Source organism: Sorex araneus, chromosome 3, assembly GCF_027595985.1.
Source record: "Sorex araneus isolate mSorAra2 chromosome 3, mSorAra2.pri, whole genome shotgun sequence".
Lineage (NCBI taxonomy): Eukaryota > Metazoa > Chordata > Mammalia > Eulipotyphla > Soricidae > Sorex > Sorex araneus.
In genome coordinates, this window is record NC_073304.1 from 221850711 (window position 1) to 221877582 (window position 26872).

The window sequence follows — 26872 nt, forward strand, 5'->3', positions numbered from 1 at the left end:
GGGGGTCAAGTGCTTGGAGCTAGGGCGGAAGCAGTTGTGAGCCAAAGGCAGGAAACGCTCCTGGGGCGTCCTCCCCCCTACCCCCCAGCTGGCGACCCCAGGGCTTGTTCACGCCTCCTCACTCCTCACGGCCCAGGAGCAGCGCTGCAGGGGGTGCGGGAGGCATGGTCTGAATGCCCCCAGCCTCGGTGTCTGAGCTCCTTCCTGCCACGAGCCTGGAGCCTTAGGCCCCACAGTTGGGGAGTTGGGGGGGGGGCGCAGGGAGCCTGGTCCCCCCTCCCCCTGCGGGCCCCCTGCGCCTCTCTGCAGGATCCCGCTCCACAGCAGCCTTGGTTCTCCTTTCTCAGAACCCAAACCACATGCCCGCGCCTGACATGGTCTTTTGTGCGTGTGTGTGTGTGTATGTGTGTGTGTGTGTGTGTTTTCTTTTTTGGGTCACACCCAGGGATGCTCAGGGGTTACTCCTGGCTCTGCACTCAGGAATTACTTCTGTCAGTGCTTGGGAGACCATATGCGATGTTGGGGGTTGAGAGCAGGTCAGCTGCTTGCAAGGCAAACGCCCTCCCCGCTGTACTGTCCCTCCGGCCCCGTCCATGACAGGGTCTTTCTCCCGAGCCGGCGCCTCTAAACTCCGTGCCGGTGGGAGGAACCAGCGGAACCCCAGCGGCCAGGTTAGGAAGAGTAGGAAAGAACCAGGTGAAACGGATTTGGACAATATTTGTTTGTTTGTTTCCTTTGGGGGCCGCCACCCAGTGGTGCTCAGGGGCTGTCCCAGGCTCTCAGCTTCAGGAGTCTAAACGTTGAGGGACCACATGTGGTGCCCCGGGATTAGAACCCAGAGCTGAATGCAAAGCAAGAGCTGAACTCCTTACTAGCTCTCTTCCCAAACAATGTGTTTTGTTGAATTCAGTATAGCCAAAGTAGTTTCACTTCCACATGTAATCAGTAGAGAAATTATGAATAATATTGTATAGTATGTGCTTCTCTCCCCAACACCCCTGCAACGAAATGGCGCTCCAGATTCCTCTTATAAGTCCTCTAGCATCTGAAGAAGCCCAGTTGTGGGGGGCAGAGCAATAGTACAGCGGTCAGGGTGTTTGCCTTGCATGCAGTCAACCCGGGTTCAATCCCCAGCATCCCCTAGGGTCCCTTGAGCACCACCGGGAGTAATTCCTGAGTGCAGAATGTTAGGGTGCGGATCAAGATCTCCCTATAACGACAAAGAGACTCCAGAAACTGCAAACAGCAAGCAGGGTTTATTGTAAGACTGGCTAGCCAGGGTCCAGCCGCCTATGCGGACACGCAGGTCCAGCAGGTTGGGCAAAGACCCCGAGCTTCTCCAAAGGAGATCTATATAGGCCTTCCCCGGCCGTTACAGCAGAGCCCGCGCATTTCATAGCCAATAGATTTGTAATATTACAAACTTTCTTAACCAATCCATTTAAAAGGACTTCACTCCTTAGCCTATGGCTTTAGAGATCAGTATTCGCGTCAATATTCAGGAATGTCCCAGTTCTGGGGGCAGTCCTGGGTCTTGTGATATGGGTCGTGTGATATGGGTCTGGTTATCTGCTCTGACCACCACCCTTCTTGCGACCCAGGGTGCCTGTATCCAAATTCCTTGCTCAGGGACAGATAGACAAGTTATTCTAGAATGCGGGCTCCTGTAAAAAGAGTCTTAAGAAAGCTAAATAGATTCCTGTGGTCTGTCCTGAGCCAGTTCCTCACACAGCACTGTAGCACTGTCGTCCCGTTGTTCATCGATTTGCTCGAGTGGGCACCAGTAATGTCTCCATTGTGAGACTTATTACTGTTTTTTGGGCATATCGAATACGCCACGGGTAGCTTGCCAGGCTCTGCCGTGCAGGTGGGATCCTCTCAGTAGCTTGCCAGGCTCTTTGAGATGGACGGAGGAATTGAACCCAGGTCGGCCACATGCAAGGCAAATGCCCTACCTGTTGTGCTATCGCTCCTGCCTGAGTGCAGAGCCAGGAGTAATCCCTTAGCATCCCCTGGTGTGAACCCCCAAAGAGCCAAAAACAAACAATAAAAAGAAGTCTGGTTGTTCGACACGAATTGCTCTGGTCTAGCCCAACCATTAGCTGCAGGATGTGTGTTCTTAGCCCCTCTGTGCCTTTACTGTGTCATCTGTAAAATGGGTTTTGCAGCGCCTCCCCCCAAGGGGGTTTTAGGGAGGAGCTGTTTAGACTGGCTGGCACACACCATGGGTGTTCCATAAAGCCTGGCTGCCTTTAGGCCTGTGCCAGGCTAAGCTTGGTCCCATCGGCAGCTGGCTAAAGGAGTGAATCAAAGCCGCCCGCAGCCTTGCAGCAGGCTGAGGCAGAAGGAAACCGGGTGGGGTGAGAACGTCTTGTCTGGGGAAGTTGGAACAGGAATGAAGAGTGAAAGGCTGTGGGTGGCTGGCAGAAGGCTCCTGCGAAGGCCAAACCGAGGTTTGCAGCTGTGCCGCGGCGGAATTTGGAAACAGTCACAGAGCCGCCTAAGACTGGGATGATTCATTGCTGAAATGAAGCCTCTGGGTTCAAAGAAGAGAGGGTCTGGCGCGCTGGAGCCTTCACAAAACGCTTCCCAGAGCTTGGAGACCAGCTGGCAGCGGGCGATCGCGTGTGCATGGCGAGAAAGGGTGTAGTGGGGACGCCCGGGCTGGTTGGAGTCCCACGGGGCGCTCGCTGCACGCAGGTATGCATCCTCCCAGCCCGCGCCCTGCAAGCCTCCGCATTTTGAGGCCACAGCGCCCTCTGCTGGACTCGGGGGAGCTGGGGCGGCAGCAAGAGTAAGTAACGGAGGAGGAGTTGAGATGGGGAGGCAGGGGCGGGACAAAATCCTGGGCAGGAGAAATTTAGGGTCCTTCCCAACCCCGAAGCTCGCGAGGGGTCATAAATATGGTCACATAATCAGAATCCCTTGACAAGATTAAAGAAAAATTCTGGGGTCAGAGAGATCGTACAGCAGGTTGGGCGTTTGCCTCGCACGCAGCGGGCGGAGTTTGATCCCCAGCAAAGCCTATTGTCGCCCACACATCACCAGGACTGATCCCTGACGGCCCATCCAAGAGTAAGCCATCAGCAGGCCAGGTGTGGCCCCAAAGCAGGAGACAAACATAGAAAACTCTTTTCTCCTTTCTGCACCGAATATAGGAAACTTCTGCAAAATAAGGGACCTCTGACATGTGGTTGCCTGTTTGCTCATCTTTATTTGCTTTGTTGGGATAGGAACTAAACTAAGTTTACCTCTCCTTTAGATGGATAGGGCGACAAACTGTAGCACTGTAGCGCTGTCGTCCCATTGTTCATCGATTTGCTCGAGCGGGCACCAGTAACATCTCCATTGAGAGACTTGTTACTGTTTTTGGCATATGGAATACGTCACGGGTAGCTTGCCCGGCTCTGCTGTGTGGGTGGGATACTCTTGGTAACTTGTCAGGCTCTCCGAGAGGGACGGAGGAATCAAACCTGGGTTGGCTGCGTGCAAGGCAAATGCCCTACCCGCTGTGCTATCGCTGGAGTCCAACATTTAAGGGTCCAACATTTAAGGCTACAAACTAGAATATAAATAATAATAGTAGTAGTAATGATAACAATAATAGTAATAAACCCTTCTATGGCCTACCACTTGCCATGTGCTACTCTGTTCTTTAGTCATTTTACATTTTATTCCAGATGAGGAAACCAAGGCACAGTGAAGCTTAAGTTCCTGCCCAGTGTGACAGCTGACAGATGGCAGAGAGGGGCTGCAATGGGCAATGTGGCTCCACCATGTATGACTGCCTGCTTCCTCCTGCTTCCCTGAAACCATCCAGACTTTTCCCTGTGAGGGGAGACTTGAGCCTGGGTGCCTTCATGTTTTACCTTTTGACTGTTTCTGATTTTCTGACCATTGTGCAAATTTGAGAACATCAGGGCTAACAAGTATTACTGCTTGTGCTTGAGATACAGACCAGCCTGGCACATGCTGAGTATCTTTTAAAAATCTTTTTGTCACACCCAGTGGTGCTCAAGAGTTACTCCTGGCTCTGAGCTCAGGAATCCCTCCTGGTGGCGCACAGGGGTTGAACCCTGGTTGGCTGCATGCAAGGCAAGTGTCATACCCGCTGTTTTCTCTCTCTCTCTGGCCCTGGATGTCTTTCTGGAGCCAAATGAGTTGACCACTCATTCCCAGGGGAGCGGCTATTCACTTCTGTTTCTGCGAATGGCCACAGACTTCACTGCGATGGCCAAAGACACTGCCCAGATAGTCGCTCACTGTGCTGTGGGTTGGTGAAGTCCAGGCCTGGTTTAGCCAGGTCTCTGGGGTCTCACGAGGCTGCCATCAGGGTGACGATGAGACTGCTCCCTCCCACAGCTCAACTGGGAAGGGTGTTTCCGAGCAGACTGTTGGCAAAGTCAACTTTCTGGACCATCTGGACCGAGAGGGTCAGCGCCTCCCTCCCGTTACTTGTGGGCTGATGGCAGTCCCATCCTCATGGGCTTGGTGTGTGAGAATGTGTTTATATGTGTGCATGCGAGCATATGTGTTTGTGTGTGTGTGAGTGGGTTTGTACATGTGTGTCTGTGGTATATGATAGTTTGCATTTTTGGCTTTGGGGCTGTATTTGGTGATGCTCAGGGCTTTCTCTTGTCTCTGCACTCAGGGATCACTCCTGGCAGGGCTTGGGGGACCATATGTGGTGCCGAGGATCAAACCTGGGCCAGCCATGTGCAAGGCAAGTACCCTACCAGCTGTGCTATCACTTGGGCCTGGAGGTTTGTATTTATACTTGTGTGTTGCTTGTGCATGTGTGTGAGTATGTTTGCATTTGGGCGTATGTTATGTGTATTTGTGTGTATTTGCGCATGAGTTTTGTGTGAAAGCGCATGTGTGTGCACACACACACGCGTATTTGTGTGTTTTGTACATATGAGTGTATGTGTGTCTATGTGTTTGTATGTTCGCACGTTTGTATGTGTGTGCCTGTATGTGCACGTGTGCTGACTAGTGTGAAATGCACATTGTAGGCTGGCACTGGAAACTCAGACAGGAGATGTTATGTCATTGTGAGGTAGATTTCTACTTTCTGCTTTAGGAAAACGTCCATTTGTTCTTTTGCTCTCTCTTTTTTCTTAATAGCAGGAACCACGCCCCATAGTGTTTAGAGGGGCGCCAGGGACACGCCCAACACCAGCAGCGCAGGTGGGGAGCATGTGGTACTGGGGATTGGATCTAGGGCCACACCCACTCTATCCCATAGGGCCTTATTGGTTTGTTTGGGGGTCAATGCAGTGGTGTTGGGGGCTACCCCGGCTCTGTATCAGGGGTCATTCTGGCAGCGCTCAGGGGACCATGGGGGACCAGAAATAGAACTTGGGCCTCCTGCTTGCAAAGCCCGTGCTGAGCCCTTGAGCTCTCTCCCTGCCCTCTCGGGCCTTCTGGTGACATGAACAGTGTCCACTGCATCACCAAGAATGATCTCCTTCCTTTAGAGTCAACTGATGATAAACATTAACGTCCACAAATCCCCCCAGAGCCATGCTATCTAAGGGCACGACTAGCTGAGTGTGCAGCCTGGCCAGGTTGGCATGCAGCGATCACCACTCTGAGTGTGGCCCCTTGCTTCACCAGGCCAGCCAGCAGCGTCGGCCAAGGGCTCTGGCTAGCAGGAAGGAGCCTCCCACAGCAGGGAGTGTGTGTGTGTGTGTGTGTGTGTGTGTGTGTGTGTGTGTGTGTGAGAGAGAGAGAGAGAGAGATACAGAGACAGAGACAGAGAGAAGAGAGACAGAGAGAAGAGAGACAGAGAGACAGAGAGAAGAGAGAGAGAGGAGAGAGAGACAGAGAGAAGGGAGACAAAGAGAGACAGAGACAGAGACAGAGAGAGAGAAGAGAGAGAGAAGAGAGAGACAGAGAGAGACAGAGAGAGAGAAGAGAGAGAGACAGAGAGAGACAGAGAGAGAGAGCTCATGCTTCCATCCCCTTTGCCATCTCCCACTGGCTGGCACCAAGCTGTGGTTTTGTCCCTGAGAGGATGCTAAGGAAGGGGATCACTCAGTGGTGTGAGCACCGGGAGGCGGGATGTCCTAGCCTATCCCCCACAGAGAAAAAGTTAAGGTTCCCAGAGGTTCGGAGGGGCCCAGGTTGGCACACTGGCTGGGCTTGTGGCTTGTTCCCGGCTAGGCGGCAAACTCCCTCTGCTGCCCCCTGTCGGTTCTGCTTCCAGGTGCCACCAAGGTTCCCATCTTTACCTCTGCCATCCTCTGGAACTTGGCCTCTCAAGGGTCACCTCCCCGCCTCCCACTCCAGACTGCCTGGACCCCTACTCCAGTGACTGCCAGTCACCAGCATAGGGTGGTCTCGGCCTGGCTCAGTCTGGGACCGCTGCTTCTCATGCTGACCCCTCTGCTCACCGCCCGGGTCCAGCCTCCCACTGTGCCCCTTCCCGCCCGCCCGCAGCAGCCTTGCTGTCCTTCATGGGGCTCCGTCCAGCCCTTCCGGTACCACTGAGGCAGCCACTACACCATCTTCCCCTGAGTACTGGGTAGTGACTTCCCAGCGTTCCTGACTCAAGAGAGACCCTGTGCGTCTGGGTTCTGCTCCATCTCAGCCTCCTCGCCTGGACTTCAGGCCTGGAAATGAATCCGAGCACCACGGGAGGGGGGCAGGGAGATCGGAGGCAGCACCCAGAAATCTGCCTGACCGCTGGAAGACGCCAACACAGGCTTGATGTGGAAGGGGGCCGAGTCGGGTCACCCAGGGGCTCCTACTGGGACCCCTGTCATCTCTGCTTCATTCTGTAACTGGGCCAAGGTGAGTGCCGTGAATAGCCTTCACTGGTTCCTAAATGGTCCTCTCTAGGCCTGGTGGCCATTTGATTTTTTGCTTCTTGCTTTTTGCTTTTTGGGCCACACCAGTGGTGCTCAGGGATTACTTTTGACTCTGGACTCAGAATTACTCCTGGCAGTGTTTGATGCCAGGATTGGACCAGGGCAATCACATTGAGGCAAGTTCCCTACCTGTTGTACTGTCACTCTGGCCCCCTGGTAGCCATTTTCATGCCTTTGTTTCTCTTCTTTTTGTTATTTATTTATTTTTATTTTTTAAAAAAATTATTGATTCATCATGAGATATAGTTACAAGCTTTCACATCTAAGTTAAAATCACATAATGATCAAACACCCATCCCTCCACCAGTGCACATTCCCCACCACCAATATCCCGGGAATACCCCCCTTTCCCACCCTACCCCTGCCTCTATGGCAGACAATATTCCCCATACTCTCTCTCTCTACTTTTGGGCATTATGGTTTTCAGTGCAGATACTGAGAGGTTATCATGTTTGGTCCTTTATCTACTTTCGGCACAGATCTCCAATACTGACCTATTCCTCCAACCATCTTTTTTTTTTTTTTTTGCTTTTTGGGTCACACCCGGTGATGCACAAGGGTTACTCCTGGCTCATGCACTCAGGAATTACTCCTGGCGGTGCTCAGGGGACCATATGGGATGCTGGCATTTGAACCCGGGTCGGCCGCGTGCAAGGCAAACACCCTACCCGCTGTGCTATCACTCCAGCCCCTCCAACCATCATTTTATTATCTTCTTTTTGTTATTATCCAACAATCAATACCCTTAGTTACATGAAGGCATATTATTTAGTCCATTTCTAGGAGCTACAAAGTTCCTCAAAGCTAAAGTTTCTAAATTCCTCTGCTTCCCTTTCTCCTGGATCATGCATAAGTTTGACTTTATGATTTTTCTCTTTTTAAATAGAATCCCCCCTTCACCCACCACTGTCTCTCTCTCTCTTTCTCTCTCTCTCTCTCTCATGGCTCACACCCAGGGTGCTCAGGGCTTAATTCTGGCACTGTAATCAGAGATTACTCATTGTGGGGCTTGGGGCACCATATGGGGTGCCAAGGATTTAACTGACTCAGCTGCATGCAAGGCAAGCTCCTTGCCTGCTATACTGTCTCTCAGACCCTGCTTAGTATATATCCCTCCTTCCCTGTCACCCCAAATTGGAACATCCTTGAGTTCTGGATGTTCCACTTTTTTTTTTCTCTTTGGGTCACACCCAGTGATGCGCAGGGGTTACTCCTGGCTCGGCACTCAGGAATAACTCCTGACAGTGCTTGGGGGACCATATGGGATGCCAGGGATTGAACCCAGGTTGGCTGCGTGCGAGGCAAACACACCCTACCTGTTGTACAATCGCTCCGGCCTCGCTGCCTCCACTTTTACCTCTCACACCACCCCTTCCGTCTTGCCCAGAACCAGAATTGATGATCTCCCCCTGAGTGACAGCACCTTGGAGCTTTTCTTGCATTATTTACTTATCAAATCATTTAGATTGATTTATTATCTCTTGTACTACATGATGAGCTCAGGGAAAGCCAGCCCAGCCCTGAGCGGTGGGGCATAAATCAATCCTGGCAAGCCTCAGCGATCAGCAGAACAAGGGAGATTCAAGTCTGGCAGGTTGGAGGCAGTTTTTGCTGTGTGGCCAGGCGTGGATTGCTCAGTGCTGCCCGGTCCCCGGACCGGCCCCAGCGGACCTGCTCACCCAGTGGACGCCACAACCAGAGGTTGCTTCTGGCCTGCAAACTCCACGGGGGCCTGGCCCCCGCCTCCCTGGGAGGGGCCTGGGGCCTGTGTACTGCCTCGACATGACGGTAGGGGGCAGCACACACATTCCCATTGCCCTGTGGCTGTTCCTGCACAAGTGTGGCCTCCCTCACTGACACTACCTACCTTTCAATCCCTTCTAACCAGTCCCAGCCCCAGCCCCGAAATGTCACCTGATTGTCGCTGAATTTCAAGCAGCCTCACCCAGTTCCTCTCTGTCTTACTGCCCTCTGGCATGTCTCCTGTAGTTCTCTTTGCAGCACTTGGCCTTCTCTGAAAAGATCTCCTCATTTGTTTACTTGGGTATCATCTCTCCCTCGCTCTTGCTCTTTCTCCGCCCCCCCCCCTTGTTCTCCCAAAGCTCACCCCCAGAACATAAATCTGATAAAGGAGTTTTCTTTTTTTTTTTTTTTGCTTTTTGGGTCACACCCAGCGATGCTCAGGGGTTACTCCTGGCTTTGCACTCAGGAATTACTCCTGGCAGTGCTTGGGGGACCATATGGGATGCCGGGGATCGAACCTGGGTCGGCCGCGTGCAAGGCAAATGCCCTACCCGCTGTGCTATTGCTCCGGCCCCCAAGGAGTTTTCTTACCATGCTCCCTGGACCACCTCCAGCTCCTATGGTGGCCTGCTCAGACCAGCCCTGCTAGGCAGTCCTCAAAGAGTAACACTGTGTTCGAAGAGGTCAAACAGTGAGTGAAGCCTCGCATGTACCATGTGATCTCTGAGTACCACCAGGAGTGATCCCTGAGCATAGAGACACGAATAAGTCTGGAGCATCACCAGACGGGCCCCCCAAAGAAGTCATAAGATGGTCAACACATAGATGAAGAAATGTTCTGCATCACTTACCCTCAGGGAAATACAAGTCAGAGCCCTGCGTTGTCACTCACACTAGAGACTGGACCGTGGGGCCACAGAGGTAGTTTATAGGGGTTGAGGTGTTTGCCTTACATGTGGCTAATCCTGGTTCAATCCCTGGTGACATGTATTTCCCTGAGTACTTTAGGGAGTGATCCCTGAGCACAGAGCTAGGAGTACTCTGTGAGTACTACTGGGTGTGGTCCAAGCTCCCCACAAATTAAAGGCTTCCCTGGCACTGCATTACCTCCTGAGCACTGCCAGGAACAACCCACAAGCCCAGAGCCAGGAGAAAGCTCCATGCATCTCCATGTGCGGCACAGTTCTTCCCCTACAAAGTAAAGGCCTGGCATTTGGTTCAAAAGCTTGGGGCGTATGCTTCACATCGGGGGTCTTGGGTGTGGCCCCAGCAGTGCAGGCTCTCCTGGGCTCCACCAACTGTGGCTCACCCTGTCCCCGCCAGTGAAAAGCACATCTCCTCTTGGGGCTAGAGCGATAGCACAGCAGGTAGGACGTTTGCCTTGCATGCAGCCAACCTGGGTTCAATTCCCAGCATCCTGTATGGTCCCCTGAGAACCGCCAGGAGTAATTCCTGAGTGCAAAGCCAGGAGTAACCCCTGTGTATTGCCATTTCACTCTTGGGAACATGTCCCATGGAAATCAGTGCTGGCGCCGGGGGAGCTGGGCACCAGGATCTTCATTAGATACAAGACACTTGTATCTATGGTTAGACACTAGGGACACTAGGGACAGTGAGTGCCCATCCGTTATGGGTGAAAGATAGCGGTACACAATGAGATTTTTCACTACTGGGAAAGGAGGGTGGGAGCTGTACCAGGTCTTGCAGGCATTTTCATGAGCTATTTCTGAGCAAGAGAAGCAAATGCACACAAATGTGAATAATATGTTTTGTAAAACTAAGACTGGCAAAAAAAATTTCATGCACATGTATGTGTGCATACAATTATATACAATTGGATGATCGTTTTAAACATCTGAGGAGCTGGAGAGGTAGTATAGCAGATAGTGTGCTTATGGTCAACCTGGGTTCGACTGATCACCAGCACCACATAAATCACTTATATCCCACCAGGAGTGACCCCTGAGCATAGCCAGCAGGAAGCCCTAAATACTGCCAGCGTGGCTCAAAAACAAAAACAGAAACAAAAAAAAAGATGACTACAAATTGCACTGTGGATGTATTACCCATTTGGGGGTGAAGAAGAAGGAAAGCCAAGTATGAAAGAAAAAAAGAACATTGCTTTGGGAGGTACATCTCGGAGAGCCCGGCAAGCTACTGAGAGTATCCCACCCGCACGGCAAAGCCTGGCAAGCTACCCGTGGCGTATTTGATATGCCAAAAACAGTAACAAGTCTCACAATGGAGATGTTACTGGTGCCCGCTCGAGCAAATTGATGAACTGGATGATAGTGCTACAGTACTACAGGGTTCTTGGCCGGGGGGAGGGTGGGGAGAGGGGGGGGTGAGGGGAAGGACTGGAGATACAGTATAGAAAGTAAGGCACTTGCCTGGCATGCAGCTGGCCTTGGTTCAAATTCCTGGCACTGCATGTGGTCCCCGAGTGCAGAGCCAGGAGGAGCCTCTGAGCTCTGCCAGGTGTGACCCAACCCAAATTTGATTCAGACTTCATTATCTTCTATTTTGTCGTTGTTGTTGTTGTTGGATTTGGGGGTTACACCCTTCTAGTCTCTGGGGCTATTCCTGGCTCTGTACTGGGTTTGAACATAATCACTGCCCACCACTTATACTATCTTTCCACCCCCTCCCACTTTTTCCATTTTTTACTGTTTCTACCCTACACATGTGTAGTAATGGAAGTAATGGATCGCTTGAAAATGTGAATAGGGGGACCAGAGTGTGGGCTTTGCATGCAGGAGATCTGAGTTCAGTCCTGGCAACCTACAGTACTCTGAGTAGCGCTGACTGAGAGTGACCTCTGGGCACCAGGGGCCAGGAGTAGCGCCTGAGCCTCTAGGCGAACAGCACCGCATTGCTGCTGATCAGTCACTCTTCCTTCAGGTGTACTAAGCTTACTTCTCTCCGCTGGGTCCCCCATTTTTCTCCTTTTATCTCTCCATTCTTTTCTCGAGTGTCCTTCAATCTCCTGCCAGAACTGCTCCAGAAGATGCAGGACGGATCCAACCAGGTGAAAAATGAAAATGTGGGCCCTTTGTTCAAAAATTGTGGGGATGAAGCGATAGTACAGTGGGTAGGGCATTTGCCTTGCATATGGCCGCCCGGGATTCAATCCCTAGCATCCCATATGGTCCCCCAAGCACCGCCAGGAGTAATTCCTGAGTGCAGAGCCAGGAGTAACCCCTGAGTATTGCTGGGTGTGACCTAAAACAAAAAGAAAAAATAATTGTGAAGAGGGTCCGGAGCAATGGTACAGAAAAAGGGAGGGCACTTGCCTTGCATGCAGTCAACCTGGGTTTGATTTCCGGCATCCCATATGGTTCTCCCAAGCACTACTAGGAGTGAATTCTGAGTGTAGAGCCAGGAATAACCCTTGAACAAGTCAGGTGTGGCCCCCAAACAAAAACCAAAAAAAAAAAATCATGAAGAATTTCAAGAAGTAGCATGCATGGAGTCCTTCTGAAAACAGGCCCTCCCATTAGCACTCTGTGTCTCCATCTGGAACTTTCTGCCCCAGTTTATAATATCCAGCTCTCAGTTCAAATGGCACCTTGTCGGGAGGTGTCACCTCATTGTCGCTGAATTTCAAGCAGCCTCACCCAGTTCCTCTCTGTCCTGTTGCCTTCTAGCCTGTCCCCTGTAATTCTCTTTGCAGCACTTGGCCTTCTCTGAAAGGATCTCATTTGTTTACTTGGGTATCATCTCTCCCTCGCTCTTGCTCTTTCTCCCTCCCCCTCTTGTCCTCCCAAAGCTCACCCCCAGAACATAAACCTGATAAAGGAGTTTTCTTACCAGGCTCCCTGGACCACCTCCAGCTCCTATGGTGGCCTGCTCAGACCAGCCCTGCCAGCTCTGTGAGGAGCTGAAAAATGAACACACTGACGGGCTGGTCCCTCACCTTCAACAGTGCAGTCCTAGGGCCAGCAGCATTTTCTTGGTTTCCATTTCAGTGCCCACAGCCAAATTCTGTCCCCACGCACACACCTGAGTTCCCCTCTTTCCTCTCCAGAAGCAGGAATGGAAGGCCACTTTGGAATCTTATTAGGTGTGTGACCAGGAATTCTTTGACCCACTGGAGTATTGTCTCATTGTTTGCCCAGGAAAATCATACTATAAGTTACTTGAATTATTTTGAAGCTAAATGAAGTGATACCCATACACTGTGTTTTAGTAAAAGGGTGTTTTGTGTGTGTTGGGGGAGGGGGGGCCCAGGGGGAGCCACACCCACTAGTTCTCAGCTTACTCCTGGCTCTGGGTTCATGGATCACTCCTGGCCAGGCCTGTATACGGTGCGGAACCCAGCCTGAGTCAGCCGTGTGCAAAGCAAGTGTCTGACCTGCTGTATGATTGCTTGCTCTGGCCCCTCGTCTATTTAGTTCAAGAGAGTTCCCTTCGAGGACCCAGTGTGATAGTACAGTGGGTTGGGCACTTGCCTTGCACGTGGCTGATCTGGGTCTGATCCCTGGCACCCTGTATGGTTCCCTGAGCCTGACCAGGAGTAAGCACTGAGCATAGACAGACAAGCGTGGCCCCGAAACAACAAAGAAAAGTTTCCTTTTTTGGTAATCGCTAGCTCTTTATTCATACCTGAACTCTGTGGCAGCTCTGAGCATCAGAACCTTCCTAAACGAAGGAACTCAGGGCCCCTACGTTGTGGTGGGGATTGAACCAGTGTCAGCCTCATACAGCACAAGCACTCTAGCCCTGTCCTAATTACCCTCGTTTCTTTACGATGTTTAAATTCCGTGTGTTTTGCCCCTCCTTAGCTAAAATACACTGTTCTCTTCACTGCCTGGAACTTCATTCTGCTTGAAACTGGGGGTCAGTGACGCAGAAGGTAACAAAATAGAAGGACCACAACCTTCCACCAAAAGAATCAGTTTTGAACCTCCCAGGGGTTGGGTTAGGACCATTTTCCGATTTGGCAGTGTCCCCCAGCCAAGGGACACTCTGGCTGGTAGGACCGATGTAGTTACAGGGGTGGAAGGTGCCCTCCCTGCAAAACTAGCTCCCAGGTCCCTGTCCACTTCTTAACAGAAGGATAGACTCGCGGGCCCTGCAGTATTTTATGTACTTTGGCCAAGGGAGCTGGAAGATTGGGTGGGGTCCTCAGGAAGGTCCTAGGATGGAAAAATATGATTCACGGCCCACACAAAATCAGCTCTGGGTAGGGGCATTGGAGATTACCGAGTTCAAGTTCCTTTACAAAGAGGAAACTGAAACCCAGAGAGTTTGGGCTGATAGGAATCAACTTTGGCCCTGTGAGCAATACTTCGTTCCAACTGCTCGGAAAATGCCAGGATCTTTTCTTTTTTTTTCCTTTTGATTATTGTTTTTGGCTCATACTCTGCGGTGCTGAATAGGGGGTGGGGTGGGTGTGGGTGTCCTCCCTGAGATGTTGGACCAGTAGGAACCAGGGCGAAGAACACCCCGTGTTCTCTCTTCTTCCTGAAAATGCCCAGTACTGGGCAATCACAAGACCTTTGGTCTCACCGGTCCGTTTTTCAAAGTTGCAGGTGCATGAGGGTTTCTGAGGTCAGGTCAGGTCATTTCAAAGGTCAATTTTTCCTCACCCCCTTTCAACTTTTATCTAACACTCGACTCCCACCATGGAAAAACCTCCAATGGGGGGCGGGGGGGGGCATTTTTCCACTCAGCCGCCGCTGAATGTGTGGGCGAAAGCAGCTATCAAAGCTTCGCGGGGTGGGGGGGGGAGGGAACTGGAGCGACAGCACAGTGGGTAGGGCGTTTGCCTTGCACACGGCCGACCCGCGTTCGATTCCCAGCATCCCATATGGTCCCCCGAGCACTGCCAGGAGTAATTCCTGAGTGCATGAGCCAGGAGTAACCCCTGTGCATCGCCGGGTGTGACCCAAAAACCAAAAAAAAAAAGCTGCGCGGCCTAACTCCACCACCCGCGCTGTTGTTTGCCTTTTTTTTTTTTTTCTTTTTTTTGCTTTTTGGGTCACACCCAGCGATGCTCAGGGGTTACTCCTGTGGGCTTTGCACTCAGGAACTACTCCTGGCGGTGCTTGGGGGACCATATGGGATGCCGGGGATCGAACCCAGGTCGGCCGCGTGCAAGGCAAACGCCCTACCCGCTGTGCTATCGCTCCGGCCCCCTGTTGTTTGCCTTTTTGTCTTGCTTTTCTTAGGCCACACCCAGCGATGCTCGGGCATACTCCGGACTCTGCGGTGGTCTCCGGGACGTCACGTTAGGGAGCTGGGGACCGAACCCCGCCGGACTAGCTCTCCGACATGCTACTTCCACGCGCGATACGATGCTGCCATTTGGCACATTTCAAACAGAGGCTAGGCCTCGGGGGGCCACGGGAACCTGGAGAAGGAAACAGGCCGGCGCGCTCACGAGGGCCGGCAGGTGCGCCAGGCGTCCCGCCAGCCTGGCGACCTTTGCCTCCGGAAGCGCTCGCCGCGCTCGGGCGCCCGTGCGCACGCGCGGCCGCCGGGGTCGCTCCGGGCCGCGGCGCTGAGCCCCGGCCGCGAGGGGGCGGCGCCGGCTTCCAGGGCCGCAGGGCGCGTGCGCGGGCCGCGCGCTCTCGCCCCCGCCCCCCCGCGCCGGCGCGCGCCGGGTGGGCGTGGGAGTGGGCGGGGACGCGGGGCGGGGAGCGAGGGGGCGGGTGTCGCGGGAGGGCCCGAGCGAACCCGAGCGCGTCGTCCTGAGAGGAGTGAAGGCGGCAAAATGGCGGACCGCTTCTCCCGCTTCAACGAGTACCGAGACTTTCAGGTAAACACGGGCGGCGCCGCGCCCGCCGCCCTCCCGCCCGCGGGGCCCCTCGGGCGGGGGGCCGAGGCCGCACCCGCGCCCCCTGCCGCCGCCCGCCGCCCCGTTCCCACTTGGCGCTTCGGGCCGCGCGTCCCGCGTCGCCCTTCGCGCCGCGGGTGTCGGGGCCCCGGACACGGCCGCTGCGTGTGGGGGTGGGGTGGGAGGGTGCGCGCCCCCCGTGGGGTCCGCCCGGCCCGGGGGGCACGGGCCCGCACCCGGTCCCCAAGCTCCCCCCACAACCCCCCGGGCCGAGGGCGGGCCTTCGGAAGCCCGGGGGTCTCGCCGGCCCCCGCGCGCTGTCAGACACAAACCCCTGCATTGTCTCGGCGCCCGCAGGGCCGGGGGCAGGGACCCGAGCCCGGGCCCGCCTTCCTCGGCCCCGGGGGGCTGCGGGCGCCGAGAGCCGAGCCCCCCGCCTCGCCTCGCCTCCCCGGCGGGTGTCTCGCGCGCGGCGGGGTGGTCGGGGGCGCTTTCCCGTGCCTGCTCCAGCCGCCGGGAGTGGGGCGGCTGGGGGCAGTGCTCGATCGTCCCTCTCCGGGCGCAGGATGTCGTCCGGGCGCACGGCCTGGCGACGGCCATCGCTCCCGGGCCCCGGAGGGCCGGCGCAGCTGCAGAGTCGCCCGTCCTTGGGCTCTCTTCCGGGCCGCCGCAGGCTCTGGAATGGGCCGGGGCCCGGCGGCGCTGGGGACGCGGTTTTCTCGGACCCGGTGCGCGCCCCGCCGCCAGCCCCCGCAGTGCCAGCGCTCCCCTGGCAGGGGCCATGCGCGCGGGGTGGGGGGTGGGGGCGGGGCGGGGGCGCCGCCCGGAGACCCGCATCCGAGCTCCTGACTGGCCCCTTGCGCGGGGCAGCGGCTGGGGGGCTTCTGGGTCCCGGGATTGTGAGGCAGTTGGTGTCCGGGCCGGGAGAGCGAGCAGTGCTGGCCCCGGCTGTGATGCGCAGGACGCCCCCGCATCTGGGATCTTGGGGCTGTTGAAAAGCCCTCGTGATCCCGCGTCTATTGTAGAGCCGCAGCCTAGCACAGGATCTCGGGATGTCTAAGAAGATAAATCCGGGGAAGTTTGGATCCGTTCGTGTTTGCCATTTGAGCCCGGAGAAGGTCTATTTTAGCGTGCACGAAGCGATTGCAAGCCGTGTGGGCTTTATGGCTATTTTTTTTCAGGGAAATCATGACACCCTCCCCCCCCCAAAAAAAATCCAAAAACCAAACAAACAAGAAACCAAAACCTCAAGGCTTGCCAGAGGAGAGAATTTCAAGGTGACCTAATAAAATTGAAAACAGAGCATGTGAATAATTAAGTTTTGAGGGAAAAGGATTCACAGCCACTGAAAATCAGTGGGCTATAATAGCATTTGCGGAGCCTTGAAAGAAGGTTTTGAACGTGGGTGAGCCGATATGAATGGTGTCCCTTGAAAAAATTGAGAAAGTTATCCTCTATCTTTTAAAGTAAGATGACCTTTCCAGTGTTTTAGCTGTTCATGTAGAACTACTTTGTGTTACTCGGTAGTCCGTTGGAAATACTACATATTTTATGCCTTTATTTTCTCGGCATCATATTGGAATAGCAAATTCCTGCTGCATTGGGCCAGCCAGGAAAATGTTTTTGTTCTTAAAAATTCAGCTGTTGGCCTGAGCGCATCACTGTGCTAAATGTTGAGTGTACAGAGGCAGGAAAAAAGTTGAAAACTATAGACCATAAATAAGGTGAAAACATTTCTCTTTATACTGGGATAGTGTGTAAAATCCAGAAAAGAATTAGAAATATAGGAGCTGTAGAGATAGTATTGTAGGTAAAGTGGCTGAACCCCCATATCCCAGGCACTGCCAGGAGTGCTTCCTGAGGGCAGTCAGGAGTAACCCCCCCAAGCATTGCTGAGTGTGACCCAAAGACCAAAAAAGTAAAAAAGAAATATAAGAGAGTAGTTTTTTAAAGCAGTGTTCCAAAGGATCTGTGAAATGTTACCATTTCTCACTAAAGTAGAAAGCTGTCTTAAGCAGATGTAAATTCTCTTTTTCTTTTCTTTCTTTTTTTTTTGTTTGGACCATACTCGGCAATGCTCATGGTTTTCTCCTGGCTCTGCACTCAGTAATTACTCTTGGTGGTGCTGGGGGGACCATATGAGATGCCAGGAATCAAACCTAGGTCAGTTGCATGCAAGGCAAATGCTCTACCTCCTGTACTGTCGTTCTGGCCTCAGATTTTTCTTTTCCTTTTTTTTCCCCCCAGTAAAGCGAGATAGTTTTTATCAAAAGAAACTTGCTTAGAAAGATTTGAGAGGAGAGAAAGAGAGAAAATACATGTTCAAGAGAGAACATGGGCTCTCCACAGTGAAAAATGCAGGCCGAGATGCAGAGACAAGCAAGCAGAAAACATGGGCTTGAAGAGCAAGTCAAAGATTTTTCTAAGGTTAACTAGGTTATGGTAGCAGGATACAGGAAGTCAATTACCAGAAAATAGCAGAGGTGAGGAGTATCTGAGTTTAAAAGGCCAAAAACAAACACAGTTTTTGGAAGACCATCCAGATATTCTGAACATTTTTTTTTCCTGACCATCCAAATATTCTGAACATTTTTTTGAGTTTTGGGCCATAGCCAACTGTGTTCAGGGCTTACTTCCGGCTCTGCACTTGGTGGTGGTCTCTCCTGGTGAGCTTGGGGGATCATATTGGAAGCCAGTGTTTGAACCTGGGTTGGCTGTGTGCAAGCCGTGCACCCCCACACTGTGCTATTGCTCCTGCCTCTGAACAATCTTAGTAAGCAAAAATGGTTCCCAGGAAAATAACATCCACAGTGGTACCTCTGATCTAAAAATTTTCCCTCATGGCTGAAAAGACCGACTCCAGTTTGAAACCGGCACCACGTAAGTTCCCTAGATGGCCAGTAGTGATCCCTTGTTGCTAGAGTCCTCAAACCCAAAATATAAAATGTAATTCAGTTAAACATCTGAAATAGATAAATACGGTATTTGGAATGAAAACCTTTTTATTAAGACTATTGAAAATTGTTGTTTCAGTATTTCTAAGAGGCATTCACTTAAAATTGTATGAATGATAGTACAACTGGTAGGGTGCTTCCCTTGCATTTAGCCAACCTGGGTTTGTTTTTTGGCATTTCCTATGATCCCTCGAGCCCCTCCAGGAGTGATCCCTGAGTACAAAGTGAGGAATAAACCCTGAGCACCCTGGGTGTGACCCAAAGACAAAAACAGAAACCAAAATAGGATAAAACAAAAGGTCATTTAAAAGCATTGGAGAGAAAATGTAATAGAATGTCAGTGTATCTCATACATTTTCAAGGTCTGGGTTAGGGAGATATAATACAGTAGGTAAGGTGCTTACTTGAAGAGCCAGGACTAACCCCTGAGCATCACCGGTGTGGACCCTCCGGAAAAAAAAGTTTTCTAGGTCAGGTATTCAGAATTAAATGTGACCTTGTTTTAAGTGATAAGTGGTGAAGCCAGAGAATACATCTGAAAACAAATCCAGTGTGGGCTTCCAAACACAGTACACTGATCCTGTTGCTTTAAACAGATCATATAGCTCTGGAAAGTTTTCTGCGCTGCTTCTCTTATTCTAGATGAATATTGTTTTGTCTCTGGTAGGTAGTTAGGAAATGTAAACTTTGACTTTTTGCCAATTTACCATGAAATACCAGTTTCAGAGAGCTTAAATGTTGTCTTGAACTTTTTACAGAGGCAGGTTCACTAATAGGTTTTGTGAAATTTTATTTATTTATTTATCTACTTATTTATTGGGGGGGGGGCACATCTGGTGATGCTCAGGATTACTCCAGGCTCTACACTCAGGAATTACTCCTGGTGGGGATGGGAGGACCATATGGGTTCCTGGGAATTGAATTCAGGTTGGCTGCTGTAAGGCCTTACCCACTGTATTATCTCTCTGACCCCTGAAATTTTACTAATTTTGTTTTTGGAGTCACACTCAGCAGTGCTCAGGGCTTACTATTGGATCTGCATGTAGGGGATTACCTCTGGTGGGGTCAGGCGACCATATGGGGTCCTGGGGATTGAACCTGGGTTGGCTGTGTGCAAGGCAAGTGTCTTTATTATCTCTCTAACTTTATTATTTCAGCCCCAAATAGCTGAAATTCTAAGCGCTTTTGTATAGTGTAGAGCAATGTTAACTGGTGTGTTATGTGAGGCTTTTAGAAATTATATAGAGTAATTTAATCATTGTTGTGGACATGTTAAATATATTTTAAAAACTTGATAACTGTAAGCAGGTATTCATCTATAGACTTTACGAGTATTGTCCAATAACTTTCACAATCCTTTGAGGTAGGTACTGTTTATTTCTTCCATATTCAGCTAGGGCATAGAGACTTAAACAACTCTGCCAAGTATACCCAGTTAACAGAGCCTGCCAGCTAATGCTAGAACCTGAGCCTGAATATAGACTCTGGCTTTTTGACTCCTGAACCTGTGTTCAGGACCATTATCATAACTTCAATTATGTATTTGATAGAACTGTAGTTGAGTCATTAAATATGGACTGGAGCGATAGCTCAGTGGGTAGGGTGTTTGCCTTGCATGAGGCCTACCTGGGTTCGATTCTTCGTCCCTCTTGGAGAGCCCAACAAGCTACCGAGAGTATCCTGCCCATACGGCAGAGCCTGGCAAGCTACCCGTGGTGTATTCGATATGCTGAAAACAGTAACAACAAATCTCACAGTGAAGACGTTACTGGTGCCCGATAGAGCAAATCAGTGAGCTAAGGGAAGACAGTGCCACAGTGACAGTGCTAATACAGATTACAAAGAATAACTGAAACTTTTAGAATGGTTATTGTATCATAAGTTTTATCCTACTTTTTTTGTCTTATGTGTTCTTGCCTTTAAGGTTATAGTTACATTGTATCATAGAGGATATAGTGTTAACTATTGTGTTAGCTTAGACTTTCTGTTTGTCTTTTGGGCCACACCCAGCTGCTGAGGGTTTACTCCTGACTGCTCTCAGGAATCATTCCTGGTGGTGTGTGAAGGACTGTAAGGGATCGACTATGTGGGATGCCACGGACCAAACTAAGGGAAGCATCCACCTGCTGTACTGTCTCTCCAGCCCCTAGTTTAGACATTCTTTTTCCTTTTTTTTTTTTTTTTTTTTTCTTTTTGGGTCACACCCAGCAATGCTCAGGGGTTACTCCTGGCTCTGCACTCAGGAATTGCTCCTGGCAGTGCTTGGGGGACCATATGGGATGCCAGGGATCGAATCCGGGTCGGCCGCGTGCAAGGCAAACGCCCTACCCTCTGTGCTATCGCTCCGGCCCCTAGTTTAGACATTCTTGAGTATAATTTTTTTCCCTGTGGGCCCTCCCCAGCAGTGCTGGGGGTGGGAGCAAATAACCACAATGTACTGGTTGTGTATCGTCTGTGTGCAAGGCAAGAGCTATACCTGCTGTACTATCTCTACAGCCCCTTTATTCTGCCAAGTATACCCAGATTTTTGGCTTTTTGGGTCACACCTGGCAATGATCGGGTTACTCCTCACTTTGCACTTCGGAATTACTCCTGGTGGTGCTCAGGGGACCATATGGAATGAATGCCGGGGATCGAACCCTGGTCAGCCATGTGCAAGGCATACCCTAACTGCTGTACTATCACTCTGGTCAGCCATGTGCAAGGCATACCCTAACTGCTGTACTATCACTCTGGCCCTCCTAAAATTTTTAAGGGGCTGGGGAGATAGTTCAAAGGTCTGGAGTGCATGCGGTCCATATGGGAGCTGAAAATTTGATTCCTGGCACCATATGGTTCCCTGAGTGTAGCCAGGAGTAACCTAGGAGCACTGCTAGCTGTAGCCCAGAAACAAACCAAAAATAAAGGAGGGATGGGAGACCCAGGAAAGACTAGAACACTTAGCCCTTGTGTAATCTCTGGGATACCTGCATAGAATGCACATTCTGCTATGTGTTACCACATAGAAAAGATGCTAATATGCTTTGTGATCTTGGTTTCATGACACTAGAAACATCTAACTTAAAAGTCTTCACCAAGATTTGAAGGTTGGGGCCTGAGCAATAGTATAGTGGGTAGAGTGCTTGCTTTGCATATGGCCAGCCTGGGTTCAATCCCCAGTATGCCATATGGTTTTCTGAGCCTGCAAGAGTGATCTCTGAGCAAAGAGCCCTTAGCATCGCTGGGTGTGACCCCCAAAACAGAAAAGAAAAAATTAATTATTTTAAGGTCATATCCTGGTATACATCAAATCCGAACAGGAATTTTACTGTTATTACAGTAAAATTTACTACATAAAAGTGAATACATGATTTGCTTCTGGCATTCACCATGATTATACATTATTACCGTTCACTTTTGTTTTATCACTTGTTCTAGTTATCTTAACTCCTCATAAGAAATTAAATGAAGGGGTTGGAGTCATAGCACAGCAGGTAGGGCATTTGCCTTGCATACGGCCAACTCGGGTTCGAGTCCCACCATCCCATATGGTCCCTTGAACACTGCCAGGAGTGGTTCCTGAGTGCAGAGCCAGGAGTAACCCCTGTGCATCGCCAGGTGTGACCCTGCCCCCCCAAAAAAAGAAAGCAAATGAAGGAGATTGGAGAGATGGTACAGCCTGTAGGGGGCTTGCCTATCACGTGGCCTATCCAGGTTTGCTCCCTGGAACCCCATATGGTCCCCTGTGCTTGCCAGGAATAATTTCTGAGCCCAGAGCCAGGAGTAAGTCCTGAGCACTGCTGGTTGTGGCCTAAAAACCTAAAAAAAAAAAAAAAAAAGAAAGAAAGAAAAAGAAATTGAGAATACCTTCAGAATAAGAAAGAATCAGGCTTGGGGCTGGAGTGATAGCACAGCGGGTAGGGCATTTGCCTTGCACGCGGCTGACCCGGGTTCGAATCCCAGCATCCCATATGGTCCCCTGAGCACCGCCAGGGGTGATTCCTGAGTGCATGAGCCAGGAGTGACCCCTGTGCATCACCGGATGTGACCCAAAAAGAAAAAAAAAAAAAGAAAGAAAGAATCAGGCTACTTTAAATCACCTGATTTAAAGTACACAAACTGAACATCCTTTCACTAGCGTTCAGTTGTAACACCTCTAATTACCACACCACCACTGATGCTATGCATTGTGTCTTAATACCTTACAGCTGTACATCACTATGCAAATAACTTTATTTAGTAAACCTGTAATTCAAAATGTTGAAGGCATCTAAATTATCTTTAGTTTGTATGACATTTCTACAGCATTTCTGTGCTGTAAGCTGGTCAGTGTAGGCAGAAAATAAATGTTTCATTCAGTTACTGAAGTTAGGTTTTTTTTTTTTTTTAATGGCTTTTGACTCAGGGAACACTCCTGATAGTACTCAGGGCCATATGGAATTCTGGGGATTGAACCCTGGTCAGCCACCTTGCAAGCCAAGTCCCCTATTCCTTTACAGCCCCTCTAGGTCCTCTCATTTAAGAGATGCCACTAGCTATCAGTGAAAATTATTGTCAGAGGTGTCTAGAGATACAATTGGGTTCTGGCCTCAGCACCACACATGGTTGTTCCCTGAGCACCCCAGACTCATCCTTGAGTGTAGAGCTAGGAGTAAGCCCACACACTGCTGGGTGTGACCTCAAAACAGAACAAAATTCAGTATCAGCTTTGCTTGGGATGCTGAAATGTATGGAAAAGCATTACTTGTTTTCCCCACATTATGTTACGATAGGTAGAAAGATTTGGAACCAAGATGTACACATTTCAACATATGAATGACATACTGACATTATTTTTTTCTCTCCCATTTTTATTGAGGTACTATGATTTTTTAAAATTTATTCTTTTATTAAATCACCATGTGGAAAGTTACAAAGCTTTCGGGTTTAAGTCTCAGTTATACAATGCTTGAACAGCCATCCCGTCACCAGTGCACATAATCCACAACCAAGAATCACAGTATACCTCCCCCACTCCCCCCCACCACCCCAGCCCCCCACCTTGCATGTGTAACTGGTAAATTTCACCTTACTTTCACTTTACTTTGATTACATTCAATATTTCAACAAAGAACTCACTATTATTGATTTGGAGTTTCTCCCCCCTAAAGTCAACCTGCTCAAATGAGGTACTATGATTTATACTACTGTTAATGATAGTTTTCTGTGCATACATGGTTCCAACACCACACCCACCACCAGAGTGTCTGCTTCCCACCAACCAATGTCCCAGATACCCTCCCCATTTATCCATTCCTCTAGACTGGCATTCTTTTTTTTTTTTGCCCTTTGGGTTACATTTGGCGATGCACTCAGGAATTACTCCTGGTGGTGCTCAGGGGACCATATGGGAATCTGGGAATTGGACCCAGGTCGGCTGCGTGCAAGGCAAATGACCTTCCTGCTGTGCTATTGCTTCAGCCCCTATAATGGCTTTTTTTTTTTTTTGCTTTATGGGTCACACCTGGCAATGTACAGGGGTTACTTCTGGCTCTGCACTCAGGAATCACCCCTGGCTGTGCTCAGAAGACCATATGGGATGCTGGGAATCGAACCCGGTTCGGCTGTGTGCAAGGCAAACGCTCTACCCGCTGTGCTATTGCTTCAGCCCCTATATTGGCATTCTTAATAGAGTATTTTTTTTTTTTTTAATTTTGGGCCATACCCAGCAGTACTCAGGGGTTACTGCTGGCACTCAGGAATTATTTCTCGTGGTGTTCAGGGGACCATATGGAATGCTGGGGAGTGAACCCAGATTGTCCTCTTGGAAGGCAAGTGCCCTCCCTGCTGTACCATCCAGAAAATAAAAAAGTCATTGATTAGGATTCTCACACCACTCCACCTGATGCTCAGGGCTTGCACCAAGCTCTGCCCTTAGGGATCACTTCTGGTACTATAAACGAGTGTTGGAGATCAAATTTGGGTTGGCCATGTGCAAGGCAAGCATCTTACCCGATCTACTCTCTCTCTCCAGCCCCAGGGGAGGGTGTGTGTGTGAGTGTGTGTGTGTCCCCTGGCTCTGTGCTCAGGAATCAAACCTGGTTAATATATTTGTGTGTGTGGCTCTGTGCTCAGGACTTCCTCCTGGGTCTGTGCTTAGAAATCAAAACTGGCAGTGCTAAGGGAGCTGTATGGAATGTTGGGGATTGAACCTTGATTGGCTGCGTGCAAGGCAGATATCCTTGCACTACACGTTGCTTTGCTCCCGTAGGATTATTATTTATTTATTTATTTGCTTTTTGGGTCACACCCGGAGTTGCACAGGGGTTACTCCTGGCTCATGCACTCAGGAAAAACTCCTGGCTGTGCTCAGAGGACCGTGTGGGATGCTGGGAATCAAACCCGGGTCGGCCATGTGCAAGGCAAACGCTCTACCTGCTGTGCTACCACTCCAGCCTCCCTCCTCCCCAGGATATTCTTATGGGATCTAGAGTGACCAAAGTAAGGTGGGCAGTAAGACTCCCTACTAGTGACTTGAAGGGCAAAGGATATATATATTTAAGGCAAAAGGCAGTTTAAATGCAGGGATATGCTAACGGGATAATATCTCAAAAACAATTACAAGTTACACTGGAGGGAGAATGGGTTGACATGAACTTTGATCATATGGCTCTTCTTAGAGGTTGTATACTCTTTTCAGTGTAAGCATGGGGATTAAGAAGAAACCCTTGGTCCAGAGAGAATATGACAGGGATTAAGGTGCCTACCTCATTTGTGTCTGATCCTGGTACTACTAAAGGTCCCCAAGCACTGCCAGGAATGACCCTTGTGCACCGAGCCAGAGTATTGAACTTAATATGGTGCCAGAGGCAGTTCATGGGCGTGACTGCCAGGCTTCCAAAAGAAAAGGGAGATGGAACACTGAGCTAGGGTAGCCCTGAGTATGACCCAGTGTGGACCCCCGCCCCCTCAATAAAAATCTCTGTATTACTGTCATCCTGTTGCTCATCGATTTGCTTGAGCTGGCACCAGTAATGTCTCCATTGTGAGACTTGCTGTTACTGTTTTTGTCATATCGAATATGCCATGGGTAGCTTGCCAGGCTCTGCCGTGCAGGCGAGATACTCTCAGTAGCTTGCCAGGCTCTCCAAGTATCAAACTGGGTTGGCTGCGTGCAAGGTTACATTGTTTTTTCTTTGGAATTTAACAACTGCATATATTTACATCTAATTAGGAGTGTATGAGAGAAGAAGTAGTTTAAGTTGTACATAGATTAACTGAAATTCTATAGTGTTTTAGTACGTACTATAGAATTGAAATTGGGTCCCAAAATGGGGAATTTTCATTTTTGTTACTGTTTTTTGTCTTTACTTTTTTTTTGTTTGTTTGTTTTGTCTTAGGTTTTTGGGTCACATCTGGCATAGCTCAGGAATTACTCCTGGCAGTCGTTGGGGGACCATATTTAACACTGGGGATTGAACCCTGGTTGGCCATATGCAAGGCAAGAGCCCTATCTGCTGTACTATGGCTCCTCCTTATCTCCTCTTTAATAGCTTCCTTGATTGCAGTTACAAATAACTTGTTTGTTTTGTTTTTGGACCACAACCAGTGGTGCTCAGGGCTTACTCCTGGTTCTGTGCTTAGGGGTCATTCCTGGTGGACTTGGGACCATATGTGGTGTCAGGGATGGAACCTGGTTTGGCTGTGTACAAGGCAAGCACCCTACCTGCTGTACTGTCTGTCTGGCTCCCTCAAATGTAGCTTTATACAGGCATATTTTATTTCTCTTGATGGATCATTGAGGAATAACTGCTTTTGGAATTCGATGTGAAGAATGCCTCATTGTGTTCTTTAATCCTTTGAAACTTGATTTAAAGTGGATTGATTTAATTATTGGTTTTAAATATTATGAGCACTGAACAATATTATAATAAAGTTTTTGTTTGCTTTTTATCATGAATTATCCTCTTTAGTGTAAAAATTTAATACAAGATTTTATGAGAAGTAAGCATAGTACAACTCATTGTTTTTAATGTTCTGAAGTCTTCCTAGGAAGATTTGCTTTCCCAAATGATTGATAATTTGTTTATTTTTTGGGACCACACCCTGTGTTCCTGATTTTGTGCTCTGGTATCACTGGAGGGGCTTGGGGGCCATATGGGTGCCAGGGGTGGAATCTGGACCTCTGCTGTGTGCAAGGAAATTGCCCTACTAGATGTATCATCACTCCAATTGTTGATAATGTTTTATAGTTCGCTTGTCAGAGGAAGAATTTACATTACTAAGCCTATGTTCTAGTAAATTGTTTCTATGGATTTTTAAAAATCTGAATTTGTGGCACAGTTTTGGTTGTTCATTGAAAAAAGAATGGAAAGAAAATAATAACCCCTAGTTTAGTTAGGTTATTAATAATTTCAGCATTCACTACTTTCGAAAAGTAATTGTGGGGCTGGAGTGATAGCATAGCGGGTAGAGCGTTTGCCTTGCACGTGGTGGAGCTAGGTTTGATTCTCAGCATCCCATATGGTCCCCTGAACACTGCCAGGAGTAATTCCTGAGTG

The 26872-nt window shown here is 49.9% G+C and overlaps 1 protein-coding gene across 9 annotated transcripts in view; it reads left to right on the forward strand.

Annotated features, from left to right (window-relative positions):
• Positions 1–15231: 15231 nt before the first annotated feature.
• The window catches only part of GPATCH8 (G-patch domain containing 8), a 92790-nt gene continuing 81149 nt past the window's right edge, over positions 15232–26872 (forward strand). For 6 of the 9 annotated variants that reach the window (XM_055131797.1, XM_055131796.1, XM_055131795.1 and 3 more), the window contains exon 1: positions 15323–15381. Coding sequence is in view for 1 of the 9 variants with exons in the window: in XM_055131793.1 (XP_054987768.1) it covers positions 15337–15381 (45 nt within the window). In the remaining 8 variants the exon portion in view is untranslated. Of the gene's footprint in view, positions 15382–26872 lie in introns of all 9 variants that reach the window. The other 3 variants (XM_055131799.1, XM_055131804.1, XM_055131793.1) reach the window with 2 other exon arrangements.